Genomic DNA, 22,974 nt, shown 5'->3' on the forward strand with positions numbered 1-22,974 from the left:
CGATCAAAGCTACCAGCCAATTAGCTTGGAGTTGTTCGTGTTGGGATGGCCCTGTGTCCAGTTTCAAAGGAGGCTTCTGGGACGAAGAAGAGGCAAAGCTCTCTCTTTCCCAAGGACCTCAGGGGGGAGTAGAGCAGGAGACGCTGGCTCCCTGAGATAGATAGCGGAATCTAGGCCTCTTTCTCTCTCTCTTCACCAAATTCTTATGATCCTTAATAAATGCTTAAAAGTCTTAACTCTTGCTAAAGCTTCTAATTTATTGGCAACCACTCATTAGATTTTTAGACAGTATAGCTAGAATTTTAGCTCCTTACAGTAGCAACACTGGTGACAAACAACAGCAACAGTGAGGCAAGGTTGTCTTAGTGACAAAAAGTGCATTCATAGTTTCATGTCTGGACCTGCTGGTGCTTGCCCAAGCTCAGGGATCATCAGGTCCGTGATTTAGTTGTAGCAGTGCTCATCCAAAGGGTGAGTGCAAAAGACTGTTGTTATGCCAAGCTCAGGGCACAGCTTGCTTACTGGTCCTTAGTTCTAGAAAAAAAAGGTGTCTCCTAAAAATATCTTGACATAAGAAATAAAACTACACTCAGATTTTTGAGACACCAGGAACTACTCTTCTCTAAAGCCTTTGCCATAGCCCAGGGAAAAGCCCCCTGAAAAGATGGGTGATAGGTCAAGGACAAAAAGACCTTTTTTAGGGAAATGGGTTAAGGACAGTACTGGACTCTAATCTGGTCCACCTCTTTACCATCCTACCTGTCTAAGGACCCAGCCTACTCCATTGTGAAAGGATTATGAAAGGGAGTTGTTGTAGTTGTTGATCCAACTCTTTGAGACTCCATTTGGGGTTTCCTTGGCAAAGATACTGTAGTGGTTTGTCATTTCCTTTTCCAGCTCATTTTACAGATAAAAAACTCAGACAAACAAGGTTAAGTGACTTGCCCAGGGTCACACAGCTAGGACGTGTCAGAGGCCAGATTTGAGTTCAGGAAGATGAGTTTTTCTAACTCCAGGCCCAGTACTCACAGAGCCACCTAGCTGCCCTTTAATGAAAGAAAGAGGTCCTTTTAACTGTAGGAGTGAAGAGACTATGTAGGCCAGGAAGGAATGGCATAGAGGCTTAGTTACCAGAGAAATTCTAGAATGTTAACCTACATAGAATTTTACCATATCTTTTCCTTGTTCAAGATTCCTATAAATATTACCTCAAATTGTCGAGGGGTAGTAGAGATTCATTTTGAAGGGCACTGGGGATAATTCTGGTTGGAATTCTCTCTCACCAAACTAGAAATAGCTTGGATATAGATTAATGATACATTAAATAAAATTGTCTCTGGCAGACTCGTGTCTAAACACATTACAGTACTAATGTTAGTATTTTTCTTCTATAGTAAAAAAAAATTAGTATCTTACACAGCAGGTAGTAAACAAGCAAAATAATTACCTAGCGTGTTGTCTCCCTCCATTAGATTGTTTGCTCCTTAAGGATATGGATTATTTTTGCCTGTCTTTGCATCCCCAGGGCTTAGCATAGGGTCTGGCACTTAGTAAATGTTTACTGATTTGATTTAAAGTCCAATAGAAATAAAGGTTATTATCATGATGATCTGGTAGTTTATCTAGCACAAGGTTATTACAGACAAGTGTACAATATATAGTCCCAGCAAGGCTGTGAAGGTATCATCTCTATATATCCCCCATGGCCTAGCACAAAGTTCAATACAGAGTATATACTTAATGAATAATTGGTTGAATGAATGAAAAAAAAAGGCCAATGAAATTTGACTGCAACATCACACTTTGAATTAGGTACCAGTATCTAACTCATAAGACACAACATGAAAATGTCAAGAATTAAAGTATTCTCCCTTCTTTACACTTCATACATAGTATGAGATTTGACTGATGGTTAGTTTTGCTGACCATCATCCCCCCTTCTTTTTATTACTTTTAAAAAAGAATTATCAAGTCTTTTGGCTTGAGATTCTGTATGTTGCTTTTATATTTATTTGAAATGTGCCTTATTTTTTGAGAATCACTTTTTTTTTCCTTCAAGAAATCTATAAGGGACTTACTAATTTGACTTTATTTAACTATGGAAAAGGATTAATAGAAGCTATCTACCTGGGTAGGAAAAAACTATCATGAGCATCTTATCAGGCCAAGAGAAAACAGCAAGTTAACTAAAGCTTCTCTCATCTTTAAATAACCTAATCTGTGTTAACTAAAGAATAATGTAAACTCTATAGAGTAAATTAAAAAGCTAGTTCTTTAGCATGAAGATATTATAATTATGGGATCATTAAATTTTAGCACTGGAAGAATGATGCAGTCTAAGCCTCTTCATTTTATAAACAAGGTAAACAAATGAAGTCCAGAAACATTCAATGACCTGTCCAAGATCTAGTTACAGCACTGGGAGTAAAAGCTGTGTTTCCTGATTTCTAGTCCTATACTTTCCCCCCTTAAATATTTTATTCATACATTTTCTTTTAAAATATCAGTTTCCTACATGAAGAATTAATTATTATTTGAGGTTTTTATGCCTAGTTGAGCACTGGCCTGGGGCTCTGCAAACCACACGGTGCTCCACCCACTGGTTGGAGCTGTTGCCAGGGCTCTGCCACCTCACATCATCACCACTCGCCTACGCCTACATGGGCCTGGCAAAATTATACTGATTGGAAGCCTAGTGAGGGCAGTCATGTGACTGTCAGAGCGGCCATCCCATTGGCTGGGGCTGTGTGGGGTGTTTCTAGGTTTGGGGGAGGAGAATTGGGCATTCTAGGTGGAAGCTGGAAAGCAACAGGTGTTCTGCTGTGTATTTTCAGCTGATTCCTGGGCGGTGGTATTTTTTCAGGTATTATAATTTCCCTTTCCCCATTTTATTTCCTTTCCCTTGATCCTACTGATTCTGTTTTTTTTTTAAGTTCGTTCTTGTTAAAAATAAATCTTGTTCTGTTTTGAGGGAGGCTGCCAGTCTCCTTCCTTGTCCCAATATTGCGGCAAGCCGCTTAGCTAGCACTCCCCAATTAAAAATTGGTCCCCACACTTACAAAGAAGTCTACATAAGCAAAACAAGCCAACTTCAATACTCTTTCTGCTATAGTACACTGTTTTCCTCTTTTCAGAATTTTCTACAAGTCATTCAAATGTGATAAGTATAACTCACCTTCCTTTTAAGACTGGTAAAATATGAGTACACTGGTACCCGGAAGAAACTATTAAGCCACTGGAAACTGAGTTTTTTCTTTTATTGTGGTAGAAACTGTAGAGGCTGTCGATTCCATATGAAACTTTGGGAATCCCATAGCATTCAAAAAGGAGCTCTGACATCATCTGTCTTGAATATAGTGGATTGCAGACAGCTTCTGTTAAAACTATTGGATGATCAACACAGCCCTATGTGGAAATGAAGAGGTGAAATATTAACTAAAGATGATTAATAGTTTTTAAAAAGCAAAATTTAAATTCCTTAACTGCTAATATTGGCTTTTAGTTAGTCTGAATCAAACCAACTTAGTGATGCAGAGAAAATTAGGATCTTCCTGTCAATCAAACCATTCATTTCCAAACAACAAGTTATATATTCAGACTGTGCAAAGTTCTAATTCTATTGAGATCATATTGTATCCTTTAAAAAAAGTTATTGTAGCTTCTTATATTCTGTGTACTCCATGGAACCAGTAGGCCTATCAGAAGCAAAGTGAGTGGGTAGGTGAAAGACCTTAAAAGCATGTGGTATGCACCTCACACTTATAAAAACTGGCAAAGATGACAAGAAAAGAAAATCACAATTGTTTGAGAGACTCAGGAAAAAGAGGTCCACTAATGCATTATTAGTGAGGTTTGAATTGATGCAACTATTTTGGAAAGCAGGATGTAATGATATCCCAAAAGTTACTAAATTGTGCAGATCCTCTAACAGCAATACCATTACTATTCAGACTCAAAAGAGATCAAAGAAAAGGGGAAAGGACCCATATAAACAAAAATGTTTATAGCATCTTTTTTTGTAGTGTCAATGAACTAGAAACTAAGATGTGACTATCAACAGGAGAATGCCTGAACAAATGATATATGAACATAATAGATAAAAAATAATGAAAAGGAACAGTTTCAGTGAAACCTGGGAACTTCTGAATGAATTGAAACAGAGAACATTGAGCAACAATTTAAACAATAACAACACAGTAAAAACAACTTTGAAAGACTGAAGAACTCTGATCAATACAATGACCAACCCTGAGTCCAGAAAATCAATAGTGAAGCATGCTACCCACCTCCTGACAGAGATTCAGAATGCAGATTGAGATATATTTCTGGACATGGAAAATGCAGAAATTTTGTTTTGCTTGATTTTGCATATTTGTTATAAGGGTTTTCATTTTCTTTTTCAATGGGAGGGAGAGAAAAAAGATTCTCAGCATTAAAAAAATCTTATTTTAAAGCAAGCTCATTATCTTTTCCGATTAATCTGTTTCTCCTTCTGAATATATACAATCCTTTTGTCTGGCATTCACCCGGTCTCTCTCTCTCTCTCTCTCTTCTTTTTTCGGGGCAATGAGGGTTAAGTGACTTGGCCAAGGTCACACAGCTAGTAAGTGGCAAGTGTCTGAGGCCGGATTTGAATTCAGGTCCTTCTGAATCCAGGGCTGGTGCTTTATCCACTGCGACACCTAGCTGCCCCCATCACCCAGTCTCTCTTGTTCCTGACATTGGGGTTATCTTTGAATTTACCTTTCCTTCATCTTGTCATATCCAATTAGTTACAAGATCTCTCAATTTTACCTCTAAAATATCTCTCCTGCCTCTGAAATAGCTCTTCCATCAATCTCCTCGTTTTTTATTCCCATGGCCACCATCCTATTCAGGTCTTTATTACCACCCACTTGAATAAATGCAATGGCCTCCCTACAGTCTTTTCTATGCTCCCCTCCCTACTCTAATTTATTCTAGAATAATCTTTCTTAAGCTAAGTCTGGTCATTTCATTCTTATGGCCCCCAAATTTTCAGTGGCCACCTAATGAGTAAAGTTCAAACTGGTATTTCAGTTCCTCCACAATCTGGACTATAGTATGAATGGAATGAATTAATGAAAAACATTAAGCACTTACTGTATACAAAGCACTAGCAAGACCATTTCCGTCCTCAAAGAGTGTGACAGAAGAGCCATGTCCAGATAGTCAAGATATAAGGAGTTAACAGAAGAGCGTAATATGAGATAGGTCTGGTGTCCCTTTTGAATTGGAATTCACCAGCATTTAACAAAATTCTTTACACATATTAAGCACTGTTTAACAAATGCTTTTTCATTAATTGATTCATTCCTACATACTATAATCCTGCCAAACTGGATTATTCTATCAAACTTCATTTTCCCATCCCCATACCTCTACTATGGCTGAGTGTTCTACTTTCTCCTCTACAACTATGAATTCCTTGTTCAGTCATTTCAGTTGTGTCTGACTCTTTGTGACCCCATTTGGGATCTTCTTGGCAGAAATACTGGAATGGCTTGCCACTGCCTTCTCCAGATCATTTTACAGATGAGGAAAAGCAGACAAACAGAATTAAGTGACTTGCCCATGGTCCCTCAGCTAGTAGTAAGTGTCTGAGGCTTGATTTGAACTCATGAAGATGAGTCTGATTCCAGGCCCTATAGTCTATCCACCTAGCTGTAAAAATCAACTGAAATGCCACTTTCTCTCTATGAAGTCTTTGAATCCCTACCCCCTTGCCTAGAACAGTGCTTAACACAAATAGATGCTTATTGAAGAGATGTTTGCAGAAGTGAATGGAGAGAAGTGCCAGATACCAGATATATAAGCATCTGAAGGCAACAGAACCGTAGAAAGGGGAGGCAAGGAGTAAATTTGTGGAAAAATGACTTGGGAATGACTTGGGGGTAATCTGTAAAAAAAATTATGGAGGAGTAATGAGCCAAGTTTGTTCAGCAGTAGGGTGGGTTGGGTGTACAGGAGACTAAGAAGAAGGATGAGGATTAGGAAGGATGTGGGGGCTGAGTCGGCCCGGAACATGGCAGAAGAGGTGGGGCACCTCTTGGTGAGAAGAAAGCATACATCTGCAGGAGGTAAGAGGATAGTGAGGGGCATGCAGACAGAATGGAAGGCACAAGAGGGTGGTGAGGGAGGGTCTGAGAGGCTTAAGTTTAAGTAAAGCTCGGGGTAAGAAGCAGGACGAGGAAGAGGCATAAAGAGGAGGTGAGAAGATAAGGAGGGGCATATAGGAGAGGCAGAGAGGGTCTGAGAAGGGCATAAAGAGGATGAGGATCGACAGTGTCAGAGAAGTAGAAAGGGGCGAAAGATCGGAAGTAGATGGGATGAGGGAAGGGTGTGAGGAGGCTATGAGGGTGGAACAATGGGGTATGAAGGAAGGAGAATGGGGCAAGGGCATGAGGAAGTGGGAAGAAGAGAAGTCAAGGAGCTAAAATGGGGAGATTGAGGATGGGGGGAGCAAAATGAAAGTGGGGAGAGGGGAGGATATGGGCGGAGCAGAAGGATGGTAACTGCAGAGAGGATGGGGAGAGGGGAGGAGCCTGAGGGTGTCGGGGGCGGGGGGGAAGGGGGATGAAGGAGAGGAAGAGCCGGAGGGGCGTCTGAGGGGGAGAAGTCAGAGGCTCTCCGGGGTCGCGTGGCACGGCACCCTCACCTGCGAGGAGACGCCGAGGCGCTGGAAGCTGTAGTCTAGCAGCAGCTCCTGCAGCTCCAGGTTGACGGGCACGTTGCGGTCGAAGGGCGAGCGGAGCAGCCAGCGCAGCGGCTCCAGGCTGCCCAGATCGTTGCCCACCTGAGCGCCCCCTCCGCGCGCGGCCCCGCGGCTGCGCGCGCACACGGAGCGGAACAGAAGGCGCGGCTCGGGTTCGGCCCCCGGGCACGCCCAGCCCACGCGCGCCTGGAAAGAACCGTTGTCCAGCACTAGCGGCACCGGGTGCGGCACTCGCACGGCCGGCGGGGGCTCCAGCACCGGGTCCGGCACTGTGCGAACGTCCCGGAAAGCGTAGACGTTAGAGGCCGCCGCCATCTTGGAACGATCCGACGGCGTCGGGGACTACGGCTTTTCTCTTCCCCTGGCGCTGCGGCCACCTCTGCCCCAGCACACGCGTTCCGGTCTCCGGGTGTTTAGAGAGGAACTGCGGCTGCGTGCTCCACGGCCCGTCATTGGAGTAAGAACGCCACTCGTCTTCCGGGCCCTTTTCGCTATTGAAACCAACTCCACCAGGGGGCGAGAGGCGCGTTACGCACTGTAGAGGGGTTCTAACGCTCTAGCCACTACTTCGCACTGCTTTTACGTCGTGCTGGACTGCAGCTTACTCTTCTATCCAGTGACAATGATCTCCTGGCTGCTCATGAACGAGACACGCCATCTCCCGGCTCTGGGCATTTTTTGTGGCTGCCCCCCCCCATGCCTGGAAGGCTCTCCCTCTGCTGCAATTACTGACCTCCCTGGCTTCCTTTAAGTCCCAGATAAAACTTCACCTCCTACAGGAAGCCTTCCCCATCCCCTCTTAATTCTAGTGCCTGCCCTCATTTAATTATTTACTATTTATCTTGTGGATAGTTTGCTCTATATGTGTGTGCGTTTGCATGTTCTCTTCCCCATTAAATTGTAAACTTCTCCAGGGACTGCCTTTTTTTCTGCCCAGCACTACTTAGCACAGTGCTGGCATATATTAGGTGCTTAATAAATATTTATTGGCTTGAATTGAATTTTTTAAAAAAAAGATAGATGCTCATACTCCTTATATACCAGAATTCTAACAGGATGGACAGGACTTGGATTTGGCATTTTTAAGAGATTTTTTTGGAACTGAAAACTTCCATTTTAGGGTTGAACTGAATGCCTGCTTTCCTTTGATCCACACCCCATCATCATCATCTTCGTAGCTGACATTTATATATGGTGCTTTAAGAATTACAAAGCGTTTTACATATCTTTATTTCATTTGATCCAGAGTGAGTCTGTCTACCTATCAACTAGACACGTTTAGTTGTGATTAAAACATTTTTCTTTCTTTCTTTTTTTTTTTTGGTGAGGCAGTTGGGGTTAAGTGACTTGCCCAAGGTCACACAGCTAGTAAGTGTCAAGTGTCTGAGGCTAGATTTGAACTCAGGTCCTCCTGAATCCAGAGCCGGTGCTTTATCTATCCACTGCACCACCTAACTGCCCCCAGAAATTTCACATTTTACTGGGCAATTTATAATTTAATGTTTTTTTCCTTCTTATTTTTTATTTTAAAAATAACAAAGGTCAACTTTTAAAATTGTTTCATTTCCCTAGCCCCCCAATTCCCTCTCTCTATCCTGTCACCCCCCTCCCACAAACCCTCAGCCACCATGCAGGGGGACCTCAAACCAGATATAAGTACAGATATCCATTTCCTTCAGGGACATGGGGATGGGGTGGGTTTGTGTACAGAAGAAAGGCTGCTGCTGTGCTATCTGAAATAATGAACTGCCAGCACCTGAGAATGTTTTGCTAGGGGAACAGCATGAAGTATACCCCACCCCCAAAATACCCAGCCTGCTGCTCCTTTTCTTGGGAGGGCTGAGGCAGAGCTCCAAAGAGAAGCAAACAAGCCTTAGAGAATAACGATGTGGTGGTGGCTGATGGGCAGTTCCAAAGAGGAGGAAGAAGAGGGTTTCAGAAAGTTCCCTGGGTGGCTGACAGCAGCCTGGGCTGTGTCTGTTGACTTATTTGTTCTCAGGGAAAATGGAGCCTCTACTGTGGCTAGACCACTTGTTTTCTGACCCTCCCCCCCAGCCAGTTTCTGTGGATCTCTGTAGGTGGCTGGTGGGGAAGCAGGCCTTCAGGACAGCATGGGGGACCCTGCTCCCTCTGCTCCTGATGCCAGCTTACCAGCCTGGTTCTCATTTGGGCTCTGATGCCTTGTTTCCTCTGGGATGGGATCTCCATGAACCTAATTGGGCTCCACTTTCAATCCAACATTCTGTTAGAGCTTGCATACTAAAAGATACTACTAACACAAATCCCAGAAATCCTACACTCCTTAGGCAAAAGAGGGCTACACCAATGTACTCCAGGGATAGATGAAAGCGTTTTTAACCATGGCATTTGATGACTCAGAGAGAAGTTCTTGTCCAACACCATAGAGTAAACTCAATTTCTCCATAGTGATTCAATGAACATCTGATTCTGAAGTGAAAAGGTTCTGTTTAGGAGCAAATCCAAGCCCAAGGGGGAAAGTAGGGGATCATTGGTCATTCTTCCTTCAAAAAAAGGAAATTTAAAAAGCTGAATGGTCATTTGTCGAAGATGTTCTAGAGATTTATGCTTCAGGTAGGGTTAAAGTAGGTAGCCTCAGAGGGTTTGTGTTTCTACGAAACCTTAAAGGATTAGTTTCCCTCCTTGCTTGCTCTACTTTTGTAAAATGATCAACAAATACCATTCAAATACCATGTTGTTTTTTTAGCAGAGACATCTCCATCATATGTTGAGAGCTAAAGTCTCCCTTCAATACTATAGTCTGGCTTTGTGCTAGTTTTGTGTTTTTATCAAAAAATCACATAGTTTGATTTAGACATAAAGGGTGATGCCACAAGCAAGTTAAGAGAAGAAGGAATAGTTTACTATCAGATCTATGGAAAGGGGAAAAATTTATGAACAAACAAAAGACAGAGAACATTATGAGATACAAAATGACTAATTTTGATTACATTAAATTGAAAAGGTTTTGCACAAACAAAATCAATGCAACTGAGATGTGAAGAAAAGCAGAAAGCTGGAAAACAATTTTTACAGTCAGTGTTTCTGCTAAAGGCCTCATTTCTCAACTATATAGAGAACTGAATCAAATTTATAAGAATACAAATCATTCCCCAATTTATAAATGGTCAAAGGATAGGAACAGGCAGTTTTCAAATGAAGAAATTAAAGCTATCTATAGACATATGAAAAATGTTCCAAATGTTCTAATTGATTAGAGGAATGCAAATTAAAACAACTTTGAGGTACTGCCTCATACCTATCAGATTGGCTAATATGACAAAAAAAGAGAATGATAAATGTTGGAGATGTGGGAATATTGGAAAATGAATGCATTTTTGATGGATTTGTGAACCAATCCAACCATTTTGGAGGGCAATTTGGAACTATGCCCAAAGGTTAAAAAATTGTGCATATCCTTTCACCCACCAATACCACCACTAGGTCTGTATCTCAAAGAGATCATAAAAAGGGAAAAGAACCCAAACATGTACAAAAATACTAATAGCAGCTCTTTTGTGGTAGCAAAGAAATGGAAATTGAGGGGATGTTCATCAATTGGGGAATGGCTGAACAAGTTGTGGTATATGAATGTAATGGAATAATGTTGTGCTATAAGACATGGCAAGAAGGCAGATTTCAGAAAAAACCTGGAAAGACTTACATAAACTGATGCTGAGTGAAGTGAGCTGAACCAGGAGAACATTATACACAGTAAAAGCAGCATTGTACAATGATCAACTATGGCAGATTTAGCTCTTCTCAGCAATACAATGATCCAAGACTGTTCCAAATGACTCATAATGGAAAAAGCTATCCACATCCAGAAAAAGAACTATGAGGTCTGAATGTAGATTGAGAAATGCTATTTTTACTTTTTTGTTATTTTTTCTTTCTCATGGTTTTTCCCTTTTGTTCTGATTTTTCTTTCACAACATGACTAATGTGGAAATATATTTAACATGATTATGGGGGCGGCTAGGTGGTGCAGTGGATAAAGCACCGGCCCTGGATTCAGGAGTACCTGAGTTCAAATCCGGCCTCAGACACTTGACATTTACTAGCTGTGTGACCCTGGGCAAGTCACTTAACCCCCATTGCTCCACAAAAAACAAAAACAAAAACATGATTATACTGTATAACCTATGTCAGATTGCTTGCAGTCTTGGGGAAGGGGGAGGCAAGGGAGGGAGGGAGAAAAATTTGGAACTCAAAATTTTACAAAAATGAATGTTGAAAACTATCTTTACATGTAATTGGGAAAAAATAAAATACTATTAAGTGAATAAAAAAGGAAATCATGTAGTTCATAACTCATAGACTTAGAGCTAGAAAGGGCCTGACAAAGTCATCTATTTAGGGAACCCTTTCATTTTGCTAATGAGGAAACTGAGGTTAAGTGACTTGCTATCCTTCATTTATCTGAGTGAATAGTATTATATTCCTCTATCAATATGTAATTTTATTTCCATATATGTAGCTTCTATTTATTAAATTGCAGTGAATTGAATCCATACAGTTTTGTTCCTTCCAAAGCTGCTTCTCTCTGATCTCTATAAACTTCTTTTGAGTAGGGGTTTCATTTATTGTATTTCTATCCCCAACCCCTAACAATACCTGGTATAGAACAAGAGCTCAACTGATTACAATTATATTATTATTATGAATTACAAAAATAACTTGATTGAGGTTTCTTTTGAATAAAATATACCTATGAATTGCATGTTGCAATCATGAGTTCCACCTCATAACCTCTCGGTGACACCTATGATATTTATTTACCTCATATTGAATTTCTAATATAAAAGTTGTAATAGTTGTAACTGGAACTCTGCAGTTTTGTACTGTTTTGGTGTTTGAAGATACTGTGTTGAGACTTCTTTCTTGTGAGTTATTCCATACTTTCCCCACTAGGTGGCTTTTGGGTATGTCTCATGCATTTTCCTCTATATTATCTTTTTTCCCCCCAGTTTTATTTGGGCTCTTTTTTTTTCTTTTGCTCCCCATAACTCCAATTAAAGCCTATGTGCTCAGGTGAGTAAGACTCTAGAAAAACAATTTATATTCTATGTGAGATGCATGCTATTTCTTGTCATATATAATCATAATGCAAGTATTTATTATCCCCATTTTATAGAGAAGGAAATGCAAGAGAACTGAAACAGGTTCACTTTTTTGTGGCTTTTCCCCAGACAATATTGCAATATTGTTCTCTAGCATTTGGAAACCAATTTTGTGAAAAGTCAAGTCTCCTTTGTTAAAGAGAAAGTTAAACTAACTCTTAAACATTTCATACAGATAATCCAATTTTCAAACACAGTGAGGCTTCCTTTCAAACTGCGCTGAGGATGTACGAACTCATATCTGGAAATTATCTAGTCTTCCCTCTTATTTTACAACTGGGGGACTTTTCCAGGTTCTGCTCCTTCCAAATCCAATCCAATCAATCCCCTTCTCCCCGCCCCCCCCCCCTCCAGCACCAAAGACGAGGACATTTTAACAATACATAAAGACAGTGTCTGATAGTGTGGTGTAGTGGAAAGACCACTGGACTTTGATTCAGAGGTCCAGAGTGTAAATCTTGGCTCTGCAATTTACTACCTGATTGACAAGTCCCTATTCCTCCCTGGACCTGTTTCCTCATCAGTAAAAGGGGAGGATTGGCCCTACCAGCTCTAAATCTACAAGCCTCTAATCTCCCCAGTTTCCTCTTCTGTAAAAGGAACAGGTTAGGCAGCCTTAAAGTCCATCCCATCTCAGAATGGATCCTATTATTTTGCAAATAACTAGCCGCCGTGGCTACAGATTTGAGTTGTTCGGACCAGCACAAGGGAGGGGGTTATAGGGCATAGCCTAGGGGGCAGAAGCCCCACCCACAGTCATCAGGGAGGCAGTAAGTAGTCTTATTAGCTCAAGTCACTTTCAGAAGGGGGCCATTCTCAGTCACTTAACTAAGTAGCAGTTCTTGACCAGCAGCCCCAAAGTCAACCTAGTTTCTGAAGCATTCCTGCTCAAGATCAGGATCGGAATTGGTGTGGATGGTACAATCTAGAAAGAAGCTGTGATTCAGGCACCTCTTCTTCAGCTCCCAGCCTAATTTCATTCAGGACAAGGGGATATCCAGTTTCCCCTGCAGTTTTAGGATCCCTGGCAGATTAGGGAGGTCTACTTTGAAAAGGAGTGAGTTTCTCTGCTGAAGAAGTGTTACTTGATGTAATGCAAAGATCCCCAGACTGGGAGGCAAGAGGCCTAGTTTCTAGTTTTACCCTGTGAATAAATCACTGTGTGTCTCTGAAAACGTTAATAAACTTCTGAACTGCAATTCCTTCATGAGTAGATCATACCAAATGTTCTCTAAGGTCCCTTTCTGAGCTAAGTACAGCACTCAGATATCAGTCAAGTCTCAGCTCTGGTGGCAAGAGGTAAGAGAAGGAAAGGTCCCAGGCATAAACCAGAATCTGTAAAACTGGTCTAGCTATGGAATGCATTATGGGAGCTGGATCAGAAAATGGGTATCTCATGTCCCTGCAGTGGTTGAAAAATGTCACAGGCTCTGGTTTAGGGGTAGGGGGAGCCTGGGAATAAGGTACCCCTCTGCCAGCACCTAAGGCGATGCTGTAGGGCTAGGCTGGGAAAGAAGTAAATGCCTAGCTTCTACTGGATTGTAGTCTTCAGTCTGCTTTTCCTCCTCTGATAAGGAAACAACAGAGGAGTACAAGATGAAGGGCAGACTCATTCTAGCCTGATTGGTTTCCTCTACCTCAGTGGCTGTCCTTCATATACGAAGGCCTAATTGGGCAAAGAAAGTAAAACAGAGCCAAAAAAGGGGGTGGAGGGAAGCTAGGTGGCTCAGTGGATAAAGCACTGGCCTTGGATTCAGGAGAACCTGAGTTCAAATCCAACCTCAGACAATTGACACTTAACTAGATGTGTGACCCTGGGCAAGTCACTTAACCCTCATTGCCCTGCAAAAACAAAAACAACAAAAAGAAAAAAGCCTTTCAGAGATTCTCTGTTACTGTCCAGTCCTTCCTCCAGCCCAGCCCACGACTGACTTGTCCTGAACTCTTCCGGAACAGACCTCTAAGGAAGGAACTATCACAGACTGCCTCATTGCTATGAAGGACATGAGCACAACATAGGATGTGGGGAAGAGGTGAGGAAGGGGTCCTCTTAAGGTTATTACCCTTGTCCCCAATTCCTTTCTACCACAGAACTGGGTCCTCTCTGAGTCGCCTTTGCTCTCTCCTATGACTGATGTCCCCAGACTGGAGTCCTCTTCCAATGCACTCCACTGCAAATCAGTCCTGACTGCCCTTTCCCCAATTCCCAAATTTCAGGGCTCTTTTCCAATCCTAAACCAGGAGCCGATGGGTTTCCATCCATCTGGACTTTTTTAATTAACAAAAGAGGACCGGCATCCGGACTGTCTTTGGGTATTAGGGGTTTTTGCCCCCCCCTCCCCCCCCCCCCCCCCCCCCCCCCCCCCCCCCCCCCCCCCCCCCCCCCCCCCCCCCCCCCCCCGCCTGTATGACTGCATTGCAGAATGTCTGGGCCTCTCGGAGGCCTCACCCCAGACTCTGCTGAGATTTGGGCATACCAAAGCCCCAATCAGACAGCCCGGTAGACGGGTGTGTGGGAGGAAGGTGGGGGCGGGAACCTACTGGCATAGACCAAAAGAAGAAAAAATGAAAGAAAGAAAAAAAAAGAAGGAAAGGAAGAAATAAGAAAGAAAACAAGCAAGGACATTGTCTCCTGCAGTTAGTTACCCTAAGGGAGGCTTCTTTCACCAGAAAGCAGGGAGAGAGCTTCAAAGAGGAAAGATCACACGTCTTTAAATCTCAGCCCATCTTTCATTGGCCCCCCTCCTCCGGGAGGAATTCTCCCCCACCCCCATTCCGCCCCTTTTCGGCCACTGACCTTGAAAGAAAACTGGAGCGTGCACAGGCAGCCGACCAGCTCTGCTGACAAGACACTGTGTTTTGGAGAAGGCGGCCAGCCGCTGTTTAAAGGGGGTTATTTGTGCCAGAATCGATCGTCTTTAAGGTTTCTTTAAATTACTAGATCTAAACCTCAAACCCAGGAACCAGAGTCACGTCTCTGTCCTTCAAAGGCACTTTGTAGAGACGAGAGGGGGGGGGGGAGAGAGAACAGGGTGTCGGGTAAGGACTCTGATTTAGCTAAGAGCTCTATTAATTGCACCCCACCCCCAACCCATGTTCACGTCAAAAAATCGGAGAGAAAGAATGAGAGACTGAGACCAAAAGACCTAGAAACAAGGAACATTAGAGAGAGGAGGTGAGAGTGGGACAGAGAAATCAAGAGAGAGGAGATGAGAGCCAGAGAGAAAGAGGAACAGAAGGACAGAGAGAACAGACAGAAAGGAGATACAGGCCGAGAGACAGACTTAGGAAAAAAGAGGAGAAAGAGAATGAGAAACGAGAAAGGCAGATGGAGGAGAAAAAGAACAATTGCTTACCGAATAACATTAAAATGCCAGATTCTGGCATATAGCTTTTCCACAATAGGGGTTCCACTTACCTATCCAGTTCTATTTCCTTCGTCCCCTTCCCTTTCAAGTATTGTACAACGATGTTTTGTACACCCAATCTGGACTGTTCTCTATCCCCTATTCTTGACCTGTCCTCTCCTCTTTCCTTCTCTTTTCTTTCTTTCCTTCTCATTTCCTAACGCTTATCCCTACTATCTGGAGTAGACCTCCTCTCCCCTTCTGTTGAAGTCTCTCCTCTTCAAGGCTCAGGTGCCATTTCTTCCTAGAAGCCTTTCAAGACCTCACTCCATCTTCAAAATGTTTGTATTACTCGGCCCGGATTTCTCCCCTTACCCACCTCTCCTTCGCATCACAGTTATTAGGGGCACGGCTTTCCCGTCTCTATTAGACTGGAAGCTCTTTGAAAGCAGATCCTAAGTAGTGTCTAATGAATCCCCAGAGGACTGTGAATAGTAATATCTGCTTAATAAGCTAAACTGAAGAATAGAAAGACATAGGAACCGAAGCAGACACATATTGGGAGGGGGGAGCGGGCATTCACGCAATTCCTTAGAATCTTCTGTGAGTACAAAAAACCAAGAAATCGTTTGAAACCAACCTCTCAGGTGAGGAGCATCTGAGTAAATGAGGAGCAAAGCTGCAAAGCAGTCGGGCCGAATCGTCAGGCCAACGACGATGGGGATTCACCGAAGCTACTCAGAAAACGCCTCCCCAGGGGCGGACTTTTTTCCCTTTCGGAGGGAGCTGTAGTGAGCTCTCCGAGCAGCCCTAGCGCCCACCCTTCACTCTGGTTCTCATTTCTCCCACCACAGCACGTATTTTAAAACCTAAGAAACAGGGAGAGTGGAGAGCGGTGAAGCCGGGATTCACTCTATGGTTTTGAGAAGGCGGAGCTTGGGGCTGGTGAGCAAGGCAGGGGACAGAAGGTAGACAATTAATGAGTAGGGTTTCTGAATCTGGTTACACAAGTAAGGAAAAGTGGATTGATTATCTAGATAAGCCTGGCAAATTGCTCCCTATCTCCACCCGCGGTCTGAAACTGGGGGAGGAAAAAAGCGATTTCTAATCAGAAAGATGTGGGTTGGTTTTCTCTACAGATCAAATTCTCTCCTTTTCTTTTGACCAAATAGACTGGGGATGGGGGTGGGGGGGAACGGGATTAGAGAAACACTATTTCCATTCTGGCCTGGCTCTCACGATTTTTTACCGCTGGTCTAAGTTTGGGGACGGGGGGAGGAGTTTTAGTGTGCATATACAATAAGAGGGTGTAGCAGACGGTGTCATAGATCGTAATTAAAGCTAATTATTCCAATCCTCTCAGTTTACAGATAAGGAGACTGAGACTCGGAGAAATTAAATGATTTGGACGTGCTCACTAAGCTAGCAAACGCGAGAGCCGGGGTTCAAACCTACAAGAGCTTTTCTCTGATTTCCAGACATGGAATTCTTTCAACTACATCACACAGCCCCAGGAATGGGTGAGTGGAGTTTAGGGAGAAAACGTGTGACAGCAAGTTATTCAGCCTGCACTTTTAAATCCTTGCGGGTTTCTGCAAAGGCTACCCGAGCCCTTAATCATTCATTCATTCAACAAATTTAGGGGTGTAGAGTAGCGTGCCTAAATGCTTAGAGGTACGAAAAGTTTAGGTAAGACGATCTCTTTCCTCATGGAGCTTCTCATCTGGAAGACAATTTTCTTTCTTCCCACCTTTTTCTCCATTACTTTCCAGCTAACCATCTCCCTTTTGATCTTTTAGTCATAACCTAAATGGTACATCAGTTGACTTTAAACATGCATAGTGCCCTGTACTGAGCAGGTGTATAATAAATATTTCTTGAGTGAACGACGAATGAACTAATTTTTCATAGAAGTGGATCTCACCTTACTTTTCTCTAGCTGCAAGATCAGGCTGTCCCACCAGACAATGAAGACGAAATCAGGTGCTGGGACTAAAGCCAAAACAAAAATAAAAATCTCTAGTCACAGGGTCATTGTTTCCTCTTTATTTGTGGATATAACTATGAATCACATCTTAATGTTAAAGATAGATTTTTTTTCTGATATACATTTTCATTTCATTTACCACAATTACACCACACGCACATTTGAACAGCTCCACAATCTGATAGGTTGCACAGAATGGGGTGGGTTTTGTTTCCTGAAATCCAACAAGTTGTAGTTTATGTTTACCTCCCTTCCCCCTAAAGAAAAGAATGAAACGGAAAAGAAACAAATTCCAGTTTGTGTTTTCAGCTGAAGGCGAAATGTCCTCAGAACAGGAAGCTAGCTTGGCTTTGGGGAAAAGTGGAAGATTACAGGCATATTTGTTGATTGGGAATTCCCTCCCATTCTCCATCCCCAGTCAAAGTCCAGAGTCCCTGGCCAGTTTCTCCCTCACTGGGCGCCCCTACGGTGATGTGCTGTGTGTCCTAAAACAACCTACAATGTGCAAAAACGTTCTTGGGACGAACCTACCCACACTTCTCTGGGATCCCGGCTAAGGGTGTAGCGAGGGGTGGGACTCACAGACGGACTAGCCGGGCCTTGTCCATTGCATAAAGAGTCCCCGCGATCCAGTGCTGGAGCTAATCCCAAGAAAGGGGTTTTAGTTGGACGAAATTCCCTCAAACATTGAAAGGGGTTTCCTTGCCCTCCACTGCCTCGCGCCAACCTAACCCCCAGCTTTATTTTAAAACAAATAAATTAAAACAAAATAAATGCTTTTATTTAAGATTATTCTATTTCCCTCCTGAATTGCTAAAAAAAAATATAGAGATTTAAATTTAAAGCTTAGATCGAAAAACTAAACCAAAAGTCAGGGCTTTGGGAAGGGGGAGTAGGAGAGGGAGAAGTGGAGGGGATGAGTTTGGCCAATGGCGATACAACCCAAAGGCGTAGACCCTGCCTACCCCAAATGGACCAAACTGGATGGGGAGGGGCACAGCAATGCAAACAACTGGAACTGTACTGGGCGATGCCTGGAGAGGGTGGGATGGGGCGGATTCGAAAGGGGTGTGGCGTCCGGACAGGGTGCGACCATCTTTGGACCACTCACCCTAGCCACCCAATCCCAAGACTGGAAGGAATAGGAAAGGATGCAGAGATGGAGCCTGGGGGACCCGGCAGAATGGGATTGGACGGGGTTGGGTGGAATGGAACTGGGCAGAGAGCAGCGAAGGAACCGTGGGACCAGAACGAGAAGGGCGGGGGCAGTGCAGGTGTCCATAGGAGAGGGGGAGATGCCAAGAGGACGCCCGCCAGCCCACCGGCCTTTCTGCCGCTGCCCCAGGGTTTAGTCTTCTGAATTGGTTCGGTAAGCCTCGATGAGCCCCTCCAGGGAGTGCACGAAGCCGGACACGCTGCAGATGCCGCCAATGAGGAAAATGGCCGCGTCGAAGAAGACATGGTGCCAGAGTAACTTCCGCCAGAGCAGCTTGAGATGGAACAGACTGGGCAGCAGGAAGCAGAGGCCCGCGCCGGTCAAGCTTCCAGTGAGGCCCATGAGCAGCGCGAAATGCGGCACGTAAATGGCCATGAGCAGCGTGAACACCACGAGCGCGCAGCGCAGCGTCAGCCCCCAGGGCTTCAGCCGTCCGTCGCCCCCATAGCAGTTGGGGAGGAAGGTGCGGCTGCCTTCCTGGAAGAGGGACTTCTCCAGCACTTCCACAGCAGCAAAGAACGGCAGCGGGTAGGATAGCAGCGCCTTGGCCACCAGGAAGATGTTGACCACAGCACGAATGGTGGATGGCAGGTTGTCGGTGATGACCTCTTTAGTCTCATCGGCCCAAGTCAGGTAGGCCACGAGAGCAAAGAGGCCCTTGAGCACGCAGGCCGCAATGTGTGTCCAGTTCATCATGCAGTGGAACTCCTTAGGCTTCTGCATATTGCCCTCCAAGGACGGGAGGAAGATCTGTGAGGTGTAGCTAAAGACGATGATGCCTATAGAGATGGGGAACTTCTTCACGTCTATATAAAATTTGACCTTCTCCCAAGCCCAGTCCCGGGCCCTGGACAAGCAGTAGGCAATGACCAGGATGTTGATAACGAAGTGGGCCAAGGTGCAGAGCAAGCTGAATTTGGAGACGGCCTTTAGATTTTTCAAAAAGGCGCAGGGCAATAACGCCGCAGTGGCGATAATAGACCAGGACTTCTGCGAGACCGGCAGGCTGGGAAAGCTGTTGTACATCAGATTGCCACTGACCACTACGTAGAGGATGCACGTCATGACCAACTCGATAATCTGAGCCACATTAACTATCCTCCCTCCCAGTTTGGGGAACCTGGGGGAGCAGCAGGCGTTGGCAATGTCCACGTAGGAGTCCCTCACCCGGACTATCTCCCCGTCTTCATTTTCCTCGTACAGGCACGCTATGAGGATTTTGCCAGTGTAGCAGCAAACCACGGCGGCGAAAATAATTAAAAACAGTCCTAAATATCCTCCGTGCAGAATCGCATAGGGTAGGCCCAGGACAAACATCCCCTACAAGAGACAAAACGGAAACGAAATGGCTCGGTGGACCTGAGCTTAGATTTGACTAGGGAGGGGAGGAAGAGGACAAGCAGAGGTAGGGGTGTGTGTGTGTGTGTGTGTGTGTGTGTGTGTGTGTGTGGCACAGGAGACTGTCTTCAGAGCCATAACGTCCCAGTTCCCTCCAGGGAGTCCCTCCTCCCCCCAAAGGAGTTCTAGCCTCGGGGTTTCGGAAATTGCGGGATTAGGAAAATGAAGGAAACGAAATTGAGGAGAACTAAGGTCCTCGAGTTTTCCCCTTCTCACAGTGGGTCCCCCACTCCTCCCTCACTCCCAACAAATAGCCTTGTCCTGAAAGCCTTTCTTCTTCCCACCAGGGAAGGAAACGCTAAAGTGAGCCACAGCAGAAACCGCCTCGGGCTTAGGGCTGCGCGATCTCTTGGCGGGAAGTGGGCAGCCGAGCCGTGTCAGAGACGCTTGGTAAGGACCGATTCTCCGGCTGCCCGACAACCTTAGCGCACCGCGGGTCGAGCGGACTGGCTAATCTCTAGCGAGGCCTCCCGGTAGAGGGAGTTCTGTAAAGGGAAGTGCTCCAATGGCTCTAGGTTGTCGGGACCGCGACCTATTCGATCCTCTTGGGTCCAGTGGACCTGAATACAGGCTTCGCCAGGACTCAAGTTCTGCTCTCCACCGGTCGCTGAAAAAGCCTTCAGGAGGACTTTCATTAAAAGGCCTGACAGCACCTCACCGCGGTTTTCTGTTCTGGGAGAATTAGTCCCTATTATTACATAGCCATAGCGGGAAGGACAGGACGGAGAATACCAGAACCGAATTAAGGGAGGCCTTGGTCTCTGCGGGCAGGCTGTTGGAAAGCTCCCCGCCCCGCCCCTTCTCGGAGCCCCCGCCTCTCTTCGCTAGGCCCCTAGCCCGCCCCTAAAGCCCTGTCTCAGAATTCACATCCTAGAACCCTAGAGGGGACTTTCCCCTCTCCGGCTCTGTGAAGATATTTATTCTCTTTGCCGCTCTCCTCTGCTTAGTTTTCCTTAGGAGCCGGGATTTAGATTGAAAGAAAAGAGGAATCGAGGCTGGTATGAGATTGCGTGTGTGCAAGATCTGACTGTGCTTGTTCAGATCTGTCTCCCCTAGGGATCTGTCTGTGTCACACACATATCTGTCTGCCGTGGGATATCTGTCCCACCAGGGGTTCTAACTGAAGGCCAGGATCCATGTTTGATAATGCACGTTAATGTCTGTTTTGACTTTGGTTGGCTCTTGTGTGCTGCCCGGGCCTCTTTTGCTTTTCCAGCTCTGCGTGGGATAAGCGGAGGCAACCAGGGGGGCTGGGGAGCAGGTTGTGAAGAAGGGAGATTGAAAAGAGTTCCCAGGTCAGATAATTTCTCTTTTACCTCGAAAGTTGATCCATTCCAGAACCACTGAGAATCCCATGATTTCTCATCCTTGTTTTCTCTCTCTCCTTTCTGTCTCTCTTAGCTTCCCTCCATCTCATTTTCTCCCCTTTCGCCTCTCTGTCTCCCTTTCCTAGGTTCAGTCTCTGAGTCTGGCTTATTACGTCTCTGGATTTGCCTATTTTTTTATTCAGTCCGCCTGTTTCTACGTTTCTGATAAAATGTATCTGTTGCCAGTCCTCCGTCTCTCTTTGTTTCTACCTCTTTCTGGATCTCTCTAGATTTCTGTCTCTGTCTTTTCACTTGCGTCTCTGCCTGCTCCCCTTTACCTCTGCAATATATGTCCCTGTCTGTCATTTTGTCTCTGTCCTTGTCCATGTATGTGTCACAGCCTCCGTCATGCTCTGTCTCATTTTGTTTGCTCCCTCACCATTTCCTTGTCACAACTTCTACATCTCCCTTTCTCACTATCTCTGTTTCTATATCTATCTCCATGTCCTTCCATCTAATGCCTGGTTCTGTCTGCGCTTCCCCTTCTGCTCTGGTTTCTCTCTCTGCGTATATGCCCCTCCGCGCAGGTAGTGCTTAACTGCCTCAGCCACCGCCGCAGTGTCCCCGGAGGGGAGGGAGGGTGGCGCTTACCTGGATGGCGTTGGTGACATTCCAGCCTGCTTCCCAGGCAGTGATCTTGGGCTTGTCCTGGCCACCCCCGAACTCAGCGCACATGCCCTGCTCCTTGGAACCCGAGGGTGGCAAGGGGCCGGAACCGTCCCTCTGGTAGTGGAAGTCACCCTCGACGGGCGGCTCAGCTCCCTCCTCACTGGGCTCCGACTTGAGGATGTCCATCTGCAGTCCCTGCCGATGCTCCAGGTCCAGATCATCGCAATGGGCGAAGCCCACAGCCTCCTCGTCAGTGGCCGCCTGGAAGCCCATCCTGGCGAACATGCCACTCACCTTGGCCTGGGACTTGTTGGACACAGAGGTGGCCACATTGGACAGTTTGCTGCGAATCAAGGTGGCCATGGCTGCAACTTGGGCCCGATCCACTCCACGGACAGCTAGGGAGACTGGAGGTCACCCGGGCAGCCTCCAGGCGCAGGCTATGCACGGGCTCTAGCGATGGCTGGTGAAACCGCTATCTCCACTTTTCCCCCACGTTCTTCCTTCTCCACCCACTGGCACCCTGGATCATGACCTCTCTCTGCGCTTGGAGATCAGGAGGTGGCGGGTCTGGGGGCCAGGCCCGTGCGGGCAGACTGGTAGAGACTGGAGGGAGGCGGCGCCGTCAGCAGCGGCGGTGCTAGTGCACTGCAGAGAAGCCGAAGGGGCGCGGGAGGGGATAGGGGAGCACGAACAGCAGCGTCAGATCTCCAACGCAAGCCTGGCGCGGCGCACTCCGCGTCCGCGGCCCAATGCGATCATCTGTCAAACGGGAGGGGGAAAAAATCCAACGGAGGCGGGAGGGGGGAGAGGGGAGTAGGAGGGAGAAGGAGAGAAGGGAGGGAGGGGAAGGGAATGGAGAAAAAGGAAAGGGAGTGAAAAGAGAAGAGAGGAGAGGAAAGGAGACAAGAGGAAAGGAGTCAGAAGGAAAGAGGGAGATATGGGAGTGCAGAAGACATAAGGAAAGGAGAAAAGGAGATGGGAGAAGAGGAGACGAAAAGGTGGGGAAGAAGAGAGGAGGAGACTAGAGGAAAGAAGTGGGGCGGGGGTGGAGCGGAGGGAAGAGAAAGTGCTGCATTTCTGGGGGAGGTTCTTCAGTGCCTTAGCCTAACCCTTAGCCCTTCCTACCATCGACAGACCCCAGAATGGTGCCGAGTTTGAGTATTTTGGTTCTTC

The 22,974-nt window shown here is 45.5% G+C and overlaps 2 protein-coding genes across 2 annotated transcripts in view; both read right to left on the reverse strand.

Moving 5' to 3' along the window:
* ACTR5 (actin related protein 5) overlaps positions 1-7,647 on the reverse strand; it is a 33,495-nt gene extending 25,848 nt beyond the window's left edge. Inside the window, exons 1-2 of the mRNA XM_043988273.1 lie at positions 6,677-7,647; positions 3,176-3,405 (exon numbers count right to left, since the gene is read on the reverse strand). Of these exons, the coding sequence (XP_043844208.1) occupies positions 3,176-3,405; positions 6,677-7,048 (602 nt within the window). The 5' untranslated portion in view covers positions 7,049-7,647. The remainder of the gene's footprint in view (positions 1-3,175; positions 3,406-6,676) is intronic.
* A 9,605-nt stretch (positions 7,648-17,252) lies between these two features.
* SLC32A1 (solute carrier family 32 member 1) lies at positions 17,253-22,621 on the reverse strand. The gene is made up of 2 exons (XM_043988382.1): positions 21,781-22,621; positions 17,253-19,744 (listed from the first exon to the last, which is right to left on the reverse strand). The coding sequence occupies exons 1-2, from the start codon at positions 22,159-22,161 to the stop codon at positions 18,557-18,559; spliced, it is 1,569 nt and encodes a 522-aa protein (XP_043844317.1). The 5' UTR covers positions 22,162-22,621; the 3' UTR covers positions 17,253-18,556.
* Positions 22,622-22,974: the final 353 nt, after the last annotated feature.

The sequence above is a fragment of the Dromiciops gliroides genome, chromosome 2 (assembly GCF_019393635.1).
Source record: "Dromiciops gliroides isolate mDroGli1 chromosome 2, mDroGli1.pri, whole genome shotgun sequence".
In the NCBI taxonomy this organism is placed as follows: domain Eukaryota; kingdom Metazoa; phylum Chordata; class Mammalia; order Microbiotheria; family Microbiotheriidae; genus Dromiciops; species Dromiciops gliroides.